This window comes from Triturus cristatus, chromosome 5_2 (assembly GCF_964204655.1).
Source record: "Triturus cristatus chromosome 5_2, aTriCri1.1, whole genome shotgun sequence".
Classification (NCBI taxonomy): domain Eukaryota; kingdom Metazoa; phylum Chordata; class Amphibia; order Caudata; family Salamandridae; genus Triturus; species Triturus cristatus.
In genome coordinates, this window is record NC_140588.1 from 447,935,413 (window position 1) to 447,953,441 (window position 18,029).

Here is an 18,029-nt window from a genome sequence, read left to right on the forward strand (position 1 = left end):
TAGGATAAGATAGCTCTGATGAATGCTTTTGTGGAGAAGCTGTTAAGTATCTCAATGTAAGAGTGTAGAAGTGGGTCTTTTAAGGATCCCTCAAATTTGAGATAGTTGTTCTCCAGTCTAAGGTGGTAAGGTTTGGAATTCAACAGGGTGGAGACCTGGATAGGGAGCGATGAGACGTATCTCCTGTAACCAAATAGACAGGACAAAAGAATGCACGAGTTGCACATCTGCGGCTCCTTGCCGGTTGGCAATTAATAGTTTTATAAAGCAGTTGATTGCACCTCCATTAAGAGCTTTGTTTTTATGTGTCATTTCAGACCAAGCAGCAGGCAAGCACCATGGTTTTGATCTATCTGGCATTTTGAGAGAGGGGTGTTGGAAAGGCAGTGTATAAGTTGTTGCAATAATCCAGGCATGACCATGGCAAGGATACGTGTTATATTCTGGAAAACAGAGGAGCAGGGACAAGACTCCGCTCAGCACACTTACGTGTGGAACAAAGTTTTGGAACCCATTGTAACCAGGGAGTGCTAACAGAAGATTGCCATGAGACATCACACTCAAATTATGTGATGTAGTCACTGGGAATAGGATCTGGCACCCAGATCATCATGAATGTGGACTAAACTACCTGGCAAAGGATGCTATACATGTTGAGAGATCTGTCCGGCTACAATTTTCAGCATTGTTAAGGCCTGAACCAAAATACAAATAGGCTTGCCATATAGTTAATCAATAGTGAATTATCGATTAATAGGGAATATTGGGTTGCCCAATAATGATACCTTTGCATATGAAGTGATGCGTACAGTAACTCAAGCTTTCCAAATAACAGAGCAGCACAGATGCGGTAGCACCAGGAGTACATTAATATAGTTCATCTTTAATTGACAGTTGCAATGGACACATTTCATGTCTTGGTTCTTGTACTCAAGCCTCTGACTGGCTTGAGAATGCATTTCTTGTTTGTGGGTTAGGAAGGTCAACTCCAGCAGTGCATGTAACTCTTCTAGGCGCCAAACAGACATGTGTAGGCCAAGATAGTTTGCTCTATCATGTAGCATCATGATAAATCCTATGACAAAGATAAACTGCTGCACCCAGAGCAAACTCAATCAATCAATCAATTATAGAATTTGTATAGTGCACTACTTACCCGTGAGGGTCTCAAGGCGCTGGGGGTGGGGGGTGCTGCTACTACTAGAAGAGCCAGGTCTTGAGGAGTCTTCTGAAGGTCAGCAGGTTTTGGGTCTGCCGTAGGTGGGTGGGGAGGGTGTTCCAGGTCTTGGCGGCGAGGTCAGAGAACGATCTGCCACCGGAGGTTGCTTTTTGGATGCGGGGGACTGCGGCGAGGTTGTCGGAGAGAAGCTGGCGGGTGGTGGTGTAGAAGCCGAGTCGTCTGTTGAGGTACGCTGGTCCAGTGTTGTGGAGTGCTTTGTGTGCATGGGTGAGGAGCATGAAGGTTATCCTCTTGTTGACGGGAAGCCAGTGCAGGTCTATCAGGTGGGGTATAATGGGGCTGCGGCGGGGGATGTCGAGGTTCAGACGTGCGGAGGCGTTCTGGATGCGTTGCAGCCGTCTCAGGAGTTTGGCCAAGGCTCCTGCGTAGAGTGCGTTTCCGTAGTCCAACCTGCTGCTGACAAGGGCCTGGGTGACCGTTCTTCTCTTTGCGGTGGGGATCCACTTGTAGATCCTGCGGAGCATGCGGAGGGTGTTGAAGCAGGAGGAGGAGACGGCATTGACCTGCTTAGTCATGGAGAGGGTGGAGTCGAGGATGACTCCTAGGTTTCGAGCGTGGTTGGTGGGTGTTGGAGCTGTTCCCAGTGTGGTCGGCCACCAGGAGTCGTCCCAGGCCAAGGGGTTGATCCGAGGATGAGGACCTCCGTCTTGTCCGAGTACAGCTCCAACCGGCTGTTCATCATCCATTCCGCGACAGCCTTCATTCCTTCGTGTAAGTTGGTTTTGGCGGTGTGGGGGTCTTTGGTGAGCGAGAGGATCAGTTGGATGTCATCGGCGTAGGAGATAATGTTGAGGTCGTGCTGTCGGGCGACGTGGGCGAGAGGTGCCATGTAGATGTTGAACAGCGTTGGGATGAGCCCTGGGGTACGCCGCAGATGATCTCGGTGGCCTCGGAGCGGAAGGGGGGAGAGGCGGACGCTCTTTGTTCTGCCGGAGAGGACGGAGGTGGTCCAGTCCAGGGCTTGCTCTTGGATCCCGGCGTCGTGGAGGCGTGCTCGTAGTGTGTGGTGGCAGACCGTGTCGAAGGCGGCTGACAGGTCCAGGAGGATGGTGCTGCTGTTTCTCCGTTATTCAGCAGGGTCCTGATGTCATCGGTGGCGGCAAGGAGGGCGGTTTCGGTGCTGTGGTTGCTGCGGAACCCGGACTGGGATGGGTCCAGGATGCTGTTCTCCTCGAGGTAGCGGGTCAGTTGTTTGTTGACGGTTTTCTCGATGACCTTCGCTGGGAGTCCAATGCTCTGTTGATACTGGGCATGTAATTGGGCAGCAGGTCCAGAAAAAGAAGTCATGTGAAACTCACTGCCAGCAGAACATGTCAACAGGAGGATGACCATTTTTGACTTCTCTTTAGAGGTCCAAGCTATCACTGCCAGTAGGATGTCACTATCAATGCTCAGGAGCAGCTGAGAGACAAGTAGACTTTCCGGTTTTCAATATTTAGATTTTCTGTATTTCAGTGAGGCTTCCCTTACATTTTGAAATTAGTATGTGCTTTCAGGAGACATGGAGTCGAACTGATAAGGAGATTGATGGCTTTCAGCCGTTTAATGTTCCAGCTGTGCCATCATTAGCAGGAAGGGCAAAGGGTGGGATAATGACTGCAATCTCCCTTAAATTGAAGAACTTAGTAACCTTCAAGATAGTGGATACCTCATGGTACCAACTGCTTTTGCTGGAATATTTGTTTCCTGTGCCACTGTTATTGATTAACTGGTACCATAATGTTTTTTCTGATAATGAGACATCTGTAATTATGAGTTTGCAGGAAGCAATTTGTAAGGCACGTAGTAACCGGCCTCTATTATTTATCATTTGGGTTGGTGATTTTAATTGTTCACTGTGTAAATTTGGTGGTTCAAATGTGTGTGGTTTGGAGGATGTAAATGAACAACCTTTGACACACTTTAAGCACACACTCAAGGGGGACGCATTAAATAATATCATTGTTTTAAATGATTTATGTATAGTGGAGCCTTGGGTTGCCCCAAATTTATTACCAATACCAACTTTTCAGGGAACTAGAGGCTCGATGAGTGTCATTGATTTTGCCATTGTGTCTAGTAGCTACTTTCATTATGTAGATAAGCTTGAGATACTCGCAAATGCGGCAAGTGATCACAACCCCTTAATGTTAACTTTGTGTCCTCCTGCTAGTATAAAACACCCAATTTGGGAGCAACCCATAAAGTATACCAGGAATCAAGGTGTTATTTTGAAGTGGGGCAAAATAGATGCTGCCGGTTTAGAGGCAGAGATTTTAAGTGTTCATAGCTCTGAAGTTGAGTCATGTTTATTGCCAACATCCGATCCTGAAATGGTCATTAGGAAATTTGAAATCCTGTGTGGGCATGTGGCTGAGCATCTTAAAAAACCAATTGGGAAACATAGATCCAGGGGTTTTCGATGGTTTGATTCTGTGTGTTCTGCATCCCACAAAACTCTAAAAGTGGCTTTGCAACAAAAACCAAGGAACAAGGAGCTGGTAAAAATTTCCAGAATTGCCTATAAGGAGGCCACTAGAAAAAGGAAGCAGGATCTAAAAAACCTTGCTTGGGAAGACCTAGAGAAGGCCTCAGAGCTAAAAGATAGTAGGCTTTTTTGGGAAGTAGTGAATCGCCCCCTTTTTACGAATGATGGTAGAGATAACATACTGATGCAGATTACTGGTGAATCATGGGAAGCCCATTTTGGGAAAATTTTTAACCCAAAAGCAAAAACACTCTCGGGTTTGCTGGATGACACTATGAATTTGGAGGCTTCACCTACAGCCTCGTCTCTTAGTTCCTCGATCACGTTGCAAGAGGTGGAAGAGGCCTTGAGGAAAGGTATACCACTAAAGGCTCCTGGCCCTGACGCTGTGCCTTTAGACTTCTTTCGGCATAACATCAATGTATGGGCGCCTTTGCTTCTGAATGTATTTAAGGTGGTTATTATTGGCCGTATCCCTGCATCATGGAAGGAGGCAGTGGTGGTGCCGATTTTTAAGAAGGGTGATAGGGGTGATCCTCGATGCTATCGCCCTATATCATTAATTGATGCATCATGCAAATTGTTGGGTAGAATAATCCTTGCCAGGTTGGAAACATGGGCAGACTCTGTGGGTCTTATTATAAATTCCCAATATGGTTTCAGAAGAGGAAAGGGAACAATCGAACAGTGTCTGAACTTGGCATTAATTATAGGCAAGTACATGAGGGCAAGGAATTCCTCTATCCACCTTGCCTTCATGGACTTGTCAAGTGCCTTTGACACTGTTTGTAGAGACAAGTTGTGGCAAATGATGGATGACATGGGTTTCGAGGAACCCTTAGTTACATTGCTGCGCAGATTGCATGCAGCAACAACCGTGGCTATAAGATTTGGACCAGGGGGGGAAAAAACAAAATCTATTCCCTCAACTGAGGGTGTGCGATAAGGTTGCATTTTAGCGCCTTTTTTGTTCTTAGTATATACAAATGGCCTGGAGAAGTATTTGTTGGATCACTGCTGTGATTTCCCAAAGGTAAATGGTAGAAGTATCCCCATGCTTTCTTACGCCGACGACACGGTATTAATGACCCTTACAGGAAATAGCATGCAGACTTGTCTTGATGCCTTTAATACCTTCATGCTGGACCTGGACCTGAAGGTAAATTTTGCAAAATCTTTTGCGATGGTCTGTGGCCCAAAAGGGTCAAAATCTAGGAAGCTTATGGTAGAAAACTTCACCATCGAAAAGGTGGATAATTTTAATTACCTGGGAAATCTCTTTAATAATAAACTGAGCTGGGCCCCTTTGATGAAGTGCAGAGTGCTAGTCGATCCATAGAGGGCCTGTTCCGTTTTTGCAGTAAGCTGGGTCAAAAACCGGTTGCACACCTAAAAACTTTGAACAGATCAAAATGCTTATCTGTGGCCACTTATGGGGCGGGGGTATGGGGGATTGAAAAGCCGGCCGTGATACAGGTCATGGAAAATACATTTTTAAAACGCTTATTATCTATCCCTTCGGGTTCGTCAAACAGTTTTTGCCATGTTGAGATGGGAATGGATTATGTGACTGATGCCATTCGCATCTCCCCTTTATTACTTTGGGGTAAAATATGGTTATCTGAAGATCTTAAGCTTTCCAAAGAAATTCTTCAAGATTGTAAAAGTCTTGATCACGCAATGCAGATCCCTTGGTTGTCATATGTCAGTGATACGTTATATAAAATAGGTTTGGGTCATCTTTATGATAATCCTGAAAATATCCGGGGAGATATTAAAACTTTAATTAAAACGAGTTACCGGAAATACTTAAATACATTGTGTCCGGTTAGGTCAACAAGCTGTATGGATAAACCGCAGCATCAGTTTTATTTAACTTTTACAACCCATGTACAATGGCGGTTTTATCTTACCAGGTTTAGACTAAACATTCTTCATTTTCTTTTTGCCTTTCCAAAACAAGGGGGTTGGTGTGAGAGGCTGCCCCCTTGCCCTTGTAATAATAAAGTTAATCAGAGTACCATTCATGTTGTCCTCTTTTGCTCTTTATACCAGGAGCCTAGGATTAGGTTTATTAAGCCTATCCTTAAAGGGCAGCAACCTTGTAATTATAAAGAAGGTTATGACTACTTATTATAACTATCATCTCCTGGAGTATGTTGTGCCATGATAAATTTCATACGACTTTCACTCCAGATTAGGAAATGGTATAGTTAGTCTGGTGTTAGGCCTCTACATTGCTGTGGGAAACCGTATTAGAAATTGTTGTTGTATGACGGCCACTAAATAGCCTTGTGCATTTATTTATACTCTCTGGTTTAGGATGCCAAGTATGTCCTATTATACTGACAATTGATCTGTTGAATGTATTAAATGCATGTTCTTTTTAATATAAAAATGTATACTTTTATGATTCATTTTTTGAACCGAATAAAGTTCTTGAGACTGAGGCTGAGACAGTCCTCCAATAAGGTTTGTCATCAGAACGCATCTCTACAAGGAAGTACTCCTAACTTATCTAACATCTCTCATAATAAAATCCATGTCCATTTCCATACTTTGAAAGTTGACACCAGGAACATTTGTAGAATCGTAGATAAAATCTGCTGTTCAATAGTGCCTGTAATATGGTCTAATAGGAACGTTCAGTAAAATACATTAATGCATTATTGTTACATGCGCATCGAGCAACTATTCTCGAACTGCTAACCAACCACCATAGCTCATCTAGCTGAACCATAGCTATGACTACTGTTCACTGCAGTGGTGTAATTTCATCAAAAACGCCCTTTAACCTACCACGGCTATCAAAGTATGTGGAATAATACACAATGTGACCCCTATGACAGACAACTATAGGTTTTTGTAAACAACTATTTTTTTAATGTTGCAGTTGCAGCATGATAGTAAAGGGTGGCTTGAGAACATGCACAAATAAATAGTCACAAAACCTAGGGAACAGACATATCTTTAAAACCATTCTTAGTGCGATGGCTTAAATCACAGGGCTGCATAGTTTTAAATAGTGGGTACAAGCAGCAACACTAGGATAGTAATTGCCACCCCCAATTTACGCCACTCGGATATTGCTCTATAATTGTGATTTGGCAAGGGATAAAGGATAGTCTAGTAAACACGGAAATTCACTACCAGACCAAGGCACAGATAAATAAAGTGCGAGTTGCTCCTAGCCTGCACTTATTCAGAATAAACCAGTGCTTTCGCCAAATTGGCAGATACCGCTGCTGTATCACCTCCTGGTTTCTTTATCCAATGCATAGGTGTCACAGCTCCTCCTATACCATTTTCAGGATCACAAGAATAACAATGTAAGAATAGGCAATTACACCAACCTCTGACTCTTGTCTGCAGGAGTAAACAGAGCAGGATGCTGAACGATTCCCCTCCTCCGCTTCGGTGTAATGGTACGGTTTTGCAGGCAGGGAGTGGTGAAGACTGTTGGAGAAGGCGTTCAGTCGAAAGAGAAGCTCATCTATCAAATTTTCAAATTCATCGAGGTAGAAATGCTAATTAAAAATAAAGGCATTTTAAAACAATACATTAGCTCAGCATTTTACACAAATGGTAATGTTGCTTTGTGGCACAGACGAGGAAATGTAGACAAATGTTTGTTCTTAACCTTTGCAATATGACAGATTTTCATACATTTTATTCACATTTGGTGTAATGGGAAAGGAAGATCAAATACATTAACGAACTGTTTTTGCTACATGCCACTTCAACTTTGATGGGCGATAACCTACATTATGCAAACTTTATAAGCAACCTGATGTGTGACAGAACCAACATGTATTGTCTAAAAAAATCAAAAAAGGCAATGCACAACATGAGTGCACACAACTGTGTAAACAGTTGTAGCAAAGAGATGAGATCATTAAAGAGGCACCATAACGCCTCTGTAACTACGGTAACTAAGACACAGCACTTCATTTGATAACAGTTAACAAGTTCTCCCCTAACCCATGGCCACTTTACCTTTCAAGCTTCTCCCCAATACTAAGTTCTACCACACTTTGGGAAAAAGAGTTTTCCATTATCCTGCCCAACTTGGTGAGGACTGGTCAAAGTGAATAAATGTTAAGATGTTATTGGAAATAACTAAACACATTTTTCCATTTAACATAAAAATTTCCACATTCAACGTCCTGTGATTTTACCAAAAAATTGTTGATTGAAAGCACACTAAATCTGGCAGGTAGCGATTGCTTTTATTTGGTGTCTTTCGTTTATTTGGTTCATTTTTGTCCAGCATTTTTGCATTGTTATACTGTAGAAGTCACACACTTGTGGTGGATATGGCTGATTGTTACACCTATGAGTGATAGACCACAGTATATGTGTGTGTGATACATCAAGAACATTTCACTGTTCATGAAAATGAAATAAAACACATCAAGTATGTCAGTTTGGTTGAAGCTCTCATCCAGTAGGACCACTGTCACACCTGCCACACATGCATACAGATCACAGGGTCTATTGTGTTTTCAAAGTAAACTTACAACAATACAACAGGGAAAAAACATTGTGACATTGTGTATACCACTTAATCGAATGTTCATGATCACAAGATTTCTTACAAAAACACAAAGGTTGATGATGTTTACACATATCTTATGTATAAAAGTCTTAAATATTTTTTTTTTTAAAGCACTGAAAAAATTAAAGTTGAGGTGAAGTGAAGGTTAATGTGGACGCCAACTTAGAAGACATGAAATTCACAAGTTAAGATGATCCCTTAAACTTATCGCCCACCCCCGTGACAACTTCAACCCCAACTTACACTTCTACCAGGGTCATCCATACAATATCACATTAGACAATGAATTGTGGGAGGAAATAAACCTATAAAAATGACACAAAACCATAACACCACAGTTCAATTCCCAAAGCACAATCACGCAGTGGCATGTATTTAGCATTTTATAGCTAACCATATGAACAACTAGTAGACCAATCATATTTTCAGAGTAAGACATGTTAACAAATTACAAATAGTCCCAAAAACGTGCCTCACTATGCCCAATGTGCTACAATAAACTAGAATGTAAAGAATATACTGTAACATACCATAACATCCAATGACTGTAAGCAACATATCATGTCCTCCCAGTCAGACACATTCACAAAATGTGAATACTTTCACAAATTTCACAACCTCCACCGCAACTCAGGATCAATTCAGCTACTTGGTGACACAATCAAACCCTGCCGCACTCTAACAAATGCATTGTTTCTCCTTTACAGGTTCTGGGGGATGGAATACACCATTAGGTTAGTGCAGCAGAGGTGGGCAAAGAGTTAAGATTTTGTGTTTTGATATTATTAATACCTGTTTCAACTAGATTTCTTCAGAGAAGTATATATATATGTACACACACACACTCTTTGTTGCCGGTCTCATTAATGAAAAATTTTAATTACGTATTAATTGGGACCTGTCACAAAATGAGGTCTTGAATGAAAATTGTCAGAAAGTAGAAGGGCATTCAAGTGAAGAACAGAAAATTATGATCACTTAGCATCAAGTTTGATTGAAGCAATATATTTCAATCCGGAAGAACTTTTATTAGCACCTACAGGAGTGGATGAGGCTAGGGCGATGCTTATATGTTAGCAAATCATCATCAAGGCATATTTTTTCTTGGCAACCAAAAAACTAAACATACCAGTGGTAGTAATCAATATGTGAATTTGTACAATGCTGGATCAGGAAGAGGGAACTATCATAAGCCCTAGCGTTTTCCCACAAGTCATTAGAAATTGAGATAGCATTTGTAAGATTGAGATGAAATGAAAAAGATTTGATTATTCTGAAAAAGCTTGGAAGATAACAAAGCACCTGGGTAAGTGAAAGACAAGGTGCTGACTAAGAAAAATTCTAAACTATTCTAGGGACCTATTTCTTGGGGCTAAATGGGCTTTGGAAACAGTATAACGGATTGGCTTGGAGAAAACAGAGTAAAAGCAAAGGGATTTTTGAAACAAGCAATAGCTGCTGTTTTTTGATGCAAACAAAAGATCGAAAGACAGTCTTATTACATGTATGCAGATCAAACCCAGTAGTTGCAGCTCTTGATAGTGCTAAAATCTGGGTCTTTACAGATTTCACTGTATTGAAGAAAATTGAAAAACATTTTAAAAGGTCATTACTGTGCCTGGGTCCAGGCACACTCTTATTTGCTCCTTATTTGGAATTTAGGATCAAACCTATTTCTAATAATATTGCTTTCACCCCAAATCTATACAGGGTTCATTTTACATAGAAATCAACAAGCAGATTTTATTTAAAATATTTGAAGGAGGTGTTATCCTATGCTGGAGCAATTAAGATGCAATGGTGGAACCATATGCAAAACATTTAAAAGTTACTTGATTTTGATTATTTGTAAAGACCCCTCTTCTATTAACTCAGGAGAGATAGAAGGCATTTTGGCGTTATAAAATCAGGGATATTGGAAATAATGTGAATAATGATTCCTTGATGTATATAGAATTATTTTACATAAAAAATAAAGTGACTGAGACCTTTCTAGATATGATTTCCCCTGAAGCACAGCACAAGCTGTATATTAAGTTTAATTACAGTACACTGCCCTAAAGACATACCCTGTTATATCGAAAAGCGTTAATGTTTGGGATGATTCCTGTGATTGTGCCATGGGGGTCAGTGTAACCATTATGCACTTTATGTTCTTCTTTCCTAAGAAAACTCTCTGTATGAAATGGCTTGTTCCCATATTCACTTCTTATAATGTACTGAACTATTTTGACACCTTAACATTGTATTATAAGACTGACCAGCCTGTGGTTTACCATGTGATTGCTTCCTATATCTGGACCGCTTAGATTGCGACCGGTAAATTTAAGCTGAGAAAAGATTGCTTTTAACTTATGTACGCCGGGGATTTTTACCCTTGTTTTAGTTTTTACAGAATGTACTGTATAAGATAGGTAATAAGGCTTGTTGTTTTATAGCCACATAGTTAGGATTTATTATATTTTGGACATGCAAGTAATTATTAATTTGTTTTGCCTGGCTGATCTAACACTTTTTGTTATTAAGTGCAGCTAATTACTGATTTTATTAGCTATAATGAATTTTATGATGATGATAATGTCTTGTTTGTATTGTTAAGGCTGAAAACAATGAACATATTTTCTTAACTAAAATAACAAATATATCTATCTAAATGTGTGTGTATATATATATATATATATTCACTTAAAAAACCATAGGTTTCACACATGTTATAGTTAGCTGGACATTTCCCTCGTAAAAAAACAATGAAATTCCCCCGTTATAGTTAGTGCAGGCAACTATAACTCACGCGACAGCAATCCTCTGCTGATGACTTCAGATATTACATCACCTATTTACCCATGTCTTCTTCCATTAATCTTTAGCTATACATATATTACAAATATTTATTTTTCAGAAAGACACATATGTAATCAGTGATGTAATATCTGACGTCATATGGCCATGTCTGAACTGGGGTGGCAGAGTGGGCTAAAGAACGTTGATGGATCAAACCCAGATCTGTTGACTGGGTGTGAGTGTTTTGATTGGTTCTGATGCTCTGTCCATCACCACCCCCTTTCATACCGCCTTGGAAATTCCAACATGCAGAACTGCTGACATTGCGCCTTCTCTTCGGTGGCAAATAGATCTAACCAAGGCTCTCTCCACTGTTGAAAGAGACCTTGTGCCACCTCCGAGCGAAGACGCCATTTGTGATCCATCATGCACATGCGGCTGAGTTCGTCCGCCCTGGCATTCAGTGAACCTGCCAGATGTTGAACCACCAGGGAAATGCCCTGGTGTTCCAGCCATGTCCAGAGGTGCAGGGCCTCCTGGCATTGGGCCCACGACCCCACCCTGCCCTGTTTGTTGTATTACCACATGGCAGTGGTGTTGTCCGTGAACACCTGCACTACTCTCCCCTTGACAGAGGGAAGGAATGCCTTCAGTGCAAGTTGGATTGCCCGAAGCTCCAGAAGGTTGATATGGAGCCTGGACTCTGCTGGAGACCAGAGGCCTCTGATCTCTGCCTCTCTCACCCCATCAAAGGAGGGACATATCCGTCACCACTGTGTACTCCAGTTGGGGAAGGGAGAGGGATCTGCCATTGATCCAATGCCAGTTTGTGAGCCACCGCTGCAATTGTTGTGCAGTGCCCTCCGAGATCTGGACGTAATCGGACAGATTTCCCTGATGCTGCGCCCACTGGAACTTCAGGTACCACTGCAGAGCCCGCATATGCCATCTGGCATGGTCGACCAGCAGGATGCAGGAGGCCATGAGGCCCAGCAGCCTCAGGGTGATCCTGATCGAAACCCAGGATAGAGGTTGAAAGATCGGAATCAGAGCCTGAATATCCTGGACTCGCCGTTCCGGAGGATAGACCCGAAAGTGCGTCATATCCAGAACCGCTCCTATGAAAAGGAGCTTCTGAGAGGGAATCAGGTGCAACTTCGGCACATTGATGGAGAACCCCAGCAAATGCAGGAGGTCGACTGTAGTCTGGAGGTGGGAGACGACTGTCCGGGGCGAGCCCGCCTTCAACAGCCAGTCGTCTAGATAGGGAAAGACTGGAACCCCTGATCTGCGTAGATGAGCTGCGACCACCGCCATCACCTTCGTGAACACCTGAGGGGCGCTGGTAAGGCCAAAGGGGAGCACGGTAAACTGAAAGTGCTCGTGGCCTACCGTAAAGCGCAGGTAATGCCGGTGGGCCGGCAGGACGGGAATATGGAAATATGCATCCTGCAGGCCCAACCCTACCATCCAGTCTCCAGGGTCGAGGGCAGATAATACCTGAGCCAGAGTCAATATCTTGAACTTCTCCTCCTGGAGGAAGCGATTGACGTCCTGGAGGTCCAAGTTAGGACACAGGCCCTTGTCCTTCTTGGGTACCAGAAAGTAGTGGGAGTAACAACCACGTCCTACTTCTGGTGCAGGAACGCGCTCAATGGCCCCCTTGGCCAAGAGGGCAGCGACTTCCTGTTGAAGAAATGCCAAGTGATTCCCCGATATGCGGTGGTACTGGGGTGGCATGGCTGGAGGGGTAGTCTTGAAGGGGAGGGAGTAGCTCCTTCGGACTATTTGTAAAACCCACTTGTCCGAAGTGATGGTGCGCCAGTGAGGGAGGTGATGGCGAATCCTGCCACCCACTGGCATGTGATGGGCCTGAAAAATTGGACTTGGAAGGTTTGGAGGCAGTGGTGGCTGGGGTGGAGGTGGAGGTGGACCGACTTACCCGCTGGCCCCCTGACCCGGCTTGGCGGGTCCCACAACCGCACTGAGACTGTTGCTGCGCAGGCCTGTGGCTCTGCAACAAACAAGTCGGGCGCCCCTTCCGTGGCCACGAAAGGAGCGAAAAGCAGAAGGCGGAGGAGGGTGCGTGGCAGAAAGTCCCAGGGACTTGGCCATAGCCCGCGAGTCCTTAAAGCTCTCCAATGTACTATCTACTTTGTTGCTGAAAAGGGCATGTCCATCAAAGTGTTCTGGACATCCCCAGAAAAAACAGTCGACCACAGCCAGGCTTGGCGAAAGAGTGCCACAGTCATGGAAATCTCCCTGCCCAGCGAGTCGGCGGTGTCAAGGCCACAACAAATAGTGAACTTGGCTGCATCTCTCTCTTCAGCAATAGCTTGAGAGAGCACTGTCCGGGCCTCCTTCGGACATTGAGGCAGCACGTGCACCACCGTATCCCACACAGAGTGGGAATAACAGCCCATGAGGCATGCAGTGTTCACAGACCGCAGCCCTGAACTGGCGGAAGAAAAAAATTTTCCCACCAAATTATTCCAGTTTCTTGGATTCCCTCCAGTGGTGCAGTAGGGAATGCACTCGGGACGCAGAGGCTTGAACAACCAAGCTCTCAGGGGTAGGGTGTTGGGAAAGGAAAATGGGGGCCGGCGTCGGGCCACGTTCCTATCCACAGGAGCCCCTGTGTTGGGCCTGGACCAGGTGCCCAAAGAACATCCGAAAGTGCATTGTTAAAAGGCAGCAGTGGCTCCGAAGAGGTAGCCGCCGGCTGAAGCTCTTCTGTCAGGAGGTTAGTCCTGATGGCCACTGTAGGAAGCTCGAGGTGAAGGGCCTTGGCCGCCCTACGCCAAACTTCTGCGTAAGTTGCACCCTCCTCCGTAGCCACAGTAGGAGGAGACAGCATGCCAAGGTCAGGAGAGGTATCAAGACCACTGGCTTCCCCCAACTCCTCTGCCCAGTCAGGGTCAAACTCACATTGTGCTGTGAGAGGGTCCTTAGACCCCTCCCAGTTCTCCCCTTCCTCTGAAGGCTGATAAACAGGTCTAAAATAAGGAGGACGGACATAGGTATAGAAATCCCCCATCGGCGTCGGAATCCACATTGGGGCTGAAACCGGGGGCGATGCTGTCCTGTGAGCTGGGTGACGTCGGAGGTGGTGCTGGTGGGGGTCAATGTCGGTGGAGGTGTCACAAGGTCAACCGGCATCGACCGGGATACAGGCTTGGATCCATGGGGGCCCTGCGGCACCAGGGCAGGATCCGACAGCAATGCTAGAGCCGGAGCTGCTGACAGTAAAGGGCTAGGACCCCCAGTCAGACTCGCGTGGCCCGAAGAGGTAAGCCATGGCTGACAGAAATGCCTGCAGCTGGGCCGGAGTTGCCGATGGACCCGGGAAGGGCGGATAGGCAGACGCCGACTGTGTAGGCTCTGCCGGAGCTGCGGGGGAGGCACCACCCTCAGCCGCATCGCACAAGGGTGAGGGGAAGTCAGAGAACGATGGCCCTTCTTCGACTTCTTGGAATGGTTTGTCTTACCTGACTCAGAGTGCAAAGACTTCGATCCCGATGAATGATGGTGGTGGCTCTGCGACCGGTCCCTCGTCCTCCCACGGGACCGGGACCTTGAGCGGCATGGAGCCAACTGCCAGACTTCAAGCAACTTTTGGGACCGTTCCCGCAAAGTCTTTGGCCCCATGGCCTGGCAGTCGGAGCACGACTTGTGGTCATGGTCGCGCCCCAGGCGGTAAAGACCCACGTGGTGCGGGTCCGCCACCGACATCATGTGATGACAGCGCCCGCAGGACTTGAAGCCGGGCATCCCTACTGCACCAGGAGTCGATCGACTCGAAAAATAGACACAAAAGGCCTCGAAAAAACTCAGTCAAAAAGTGACTGGGGGCACCGCTCCCTCCAGATCTTCACTTGCTGGCGTGGAAAAAGAAAGCACTGAGGGCGGCGTCTAAGTAGATGCCGTGACATCTCGGCGACCACGGCTCCAACAACGGACGTGGAGCCACATGAAGCCACATGAAGCCACCTTCCGACGCGCAGTGGTACTGATGAGGAAAACGTTCTGGATCCAGTCTGACACCTGGGGGTAATTCTAAGGTGAGGAATCTATCACTAACATTTCTTTCAGATATGCAGCTTCACGTGTTACAGCGTGGTGGTGTTACTTGCTTCTTTCTGCACCTTACTTGTCTCTTTCTGCACTTCTCTTGCTTCTTTCTGTACCCCTCCTGCCTCTTTCTGTACCTTTCTCGCCTCTTTGTGCACCTCTCCTACCTCTTTCTGAAGCCCTCTAGCCTCTTTTTGCACCTCTGTTGCTTCTTTCTGCACTGCTCTTGCTTATTTCTGCACCTCACTGGCTTCTTTCTGCACTTCTCTTGCTTCTTTCTGCATCTCTGTTGCTTCTTTCAGCAATTCTCTTGCCTCTTGCAGCACTTCTCTTGCTTGTTTCTGCACTTCTCTTGCATCTTTCTGCACCTCTGTTGCTTCTTTCTGCACATCACTTGATTTTCTGCACCCCTCTAGCCTCTTTCTGCACCCCTTCCCTCTTTCTGCACCTCTATTGCCTATTTTTGCTCCCTTGTTCCCTCTTTCTGCACCTTTCCTGTCTCTTTCTGCACCTATTGCTTCTTTCTGCACTTCTCTTCCTTCTTTCTGCACCCCTCCTGACTCTGTACCTCTCTTGCCAATTTTGTGCATCTCTCCTACGTCTTTCTGCACCCCTCTTGCACTTCTGTTCTTTCTGAAGTGTTTGGGCTTCTTTCTGCACCTCTTATGCAAATTTCTGCATCCCTCATGCCTCCTTCTGCACCGCTCTTCCCTATTTATCCACCTCTCTTGCTTCTTACTGCACTTCTCTTGCTTCTTTCTGCACTGCTCTTGCTTCTTTCCGCATCTTCTGACTTAGAGGTAGTTTTAATCCCCCTGCCCTATTATGTACTAGGGCCTTACAGGTGAGGTCATGCCAATCACAGGGGTAACCCAACCCATAGTATACCCTAGTGTATGTAGGTGTTTTCCCTGTATTCTAAGTGTATTTTAGCATAGCACTGGCTCGAGTACTTGTAAGTCAGAGTTAGTTACCACCAGTACCCTTCAGCAAAAAGTTGGGGGCACAGGATGACTTTGCAACAAGTCCTCTTTCTGCACCTCTGTTGGTTCATTCTGCATTTCTCTTGCTTCTTTCTGCGCCTTTCTTCCTCTTTCTGCATATGTTCTACCTATGTAGCCATAGTTCGAAATTAGCATTTAAAAAACCTGTGAAATTCACTGAAAAAACCATAGGTTTCAGGGACGTTGAAATTCACTGTAAAAACCTTAGGTTTCGGGAACGTTATAGTTAGTTGGACATTTCACTCATACAAAACCAGAGAAATTCAGCCGTTATAGTTAGTTGAGGTAACTATAACTCGCCCCCCGCAATGCACTGCTGATGACATCACATATTACATCACTCATGACGTGGTCAGTGACATCACTGATGACATCTCAGATGACATCACTGATGACATCATTCACGTGATAATCTGATGCACCTCCTCACACCCTAATATAACCTTTGATACACCCACTCTAAAATGAAGACTACCATTTTCAAAACCAAAGACACACCAATACCAGTTACTACATACCCACTCACTGATTCCTAGGTCTAAACACACATCTACTCATTCAGCCATACAGTCACTCATACTTGCAGTCACTCATCAATACAGCACTATCATATACACTCATACACCTATACAGACACTCACACACTGCCACTCACCCATAGAGTTACTCACACACATAGCCAGTCATGCAAATAATCAATCACACTCCCATTTACTCACCTACACAATTATACACACTACACCTCACTTATTCATACAGATACTAACACATACTTACTCTGTCATACAATCACTGACACAAGCACACACTCATCCATACAGCCAGTCTCACAATCACTCACTCTAACATATAGTCATTTATATAGTCCAACACTCACATATACTGCCTTTCACGTATGTACTCACACATGTACGGCTGAGACATCTAAACACTCACTAACACACCCAGACACACACTCACCCACACAGTCCTTCACAGATGCACTCTTGAACCCATACACCCAGTGAATCACCCACTCACACATCTATGCCAAAGTCACACATCCCCACCCACCCACTCAGACACTCAGGCACCCATACAGATACTCAGACAAACAATCAATAACCCATATAGACACTCATGGATCTACTCACCAACCCATGCAGCCGCTTACACACCAACTGACAGACTGATACAGACATTCACACAGTTTAGTCACTAACTCATGCATTCAGTAAGACACGTTTAATCACTCACTTATACAGTCAGTCACGCACCTACTAAATCATCTATACAGACACTCATACACCCACTCATTCTTCAATACACCTTGGCACATATATATATATATATATATATATCTATAAAACATATTTAAACTTTACAGAAACACAGAGCCACTGGATGATGTCATCAGTGATGTCATTTGAGATGTCATCAGTAATGTCACTGACCATGTCATGAGTGGTGTAATATGTGACGTCATCAGCAGTGCATAGCGGGAGCGCGAGTTATAGTTACCTCAACTAACTATAACGTCCCTGAAACCTATGGTTTTTTCAGTGAAAAAAAAAATATATATATATTTATATTTATTTAATTTATGCCAATAAAATAATTGATACACAAAGAGGCTACCACCACTCTGTCATATATATGAGTAGCGGTATCCAAAATATTTTATTGGTATACATTAATTACCAATAACTTCAATTTCATGCAAGTCCAGTATAAATCCACAGGAATATACAAATGCAGTTGGCGATGCATGTCCCAATACCAAAGGTTTCTAAAATATAAAAGAGGAAGAAAAAAGATGCAAAGGAGTGAGAAAATGGGCCATAACTGGAGAGAAGAAAAGGAAAGAGGAAAAAGGGCAGTAGGAAAAAAAAGTGAGGGAAGAACTAAACTACAATGCAGGGTAGAGAG

The 18,029-nt window shown here is 44.4% G+C and overlaps 1 protein-coding gene across 1 annotated transcript in view; it reads right to left on the reverse strand.

The window, feature by feature from the left end:
- PKD1L1 (polycystin 1 like 1, transient receptor potential channel interacting) overlaps window positions 1-18,029 on the reverse strand; it is a 1,386,277-nt gene that overhangs the window by 31,076 nt on the left and 1,337,172 nt on the right. The window contains exon 63 of the mRNA XM_085607392.1: window positions 7,061-7,234. Coding sequence (XP_085463518.1) covers window positions 7,061-7,234 — 174 coding nt within the window. The remainder of the gene's footprint in view (window positions 1-7,060; window positions 7,235-18,029) is intronic.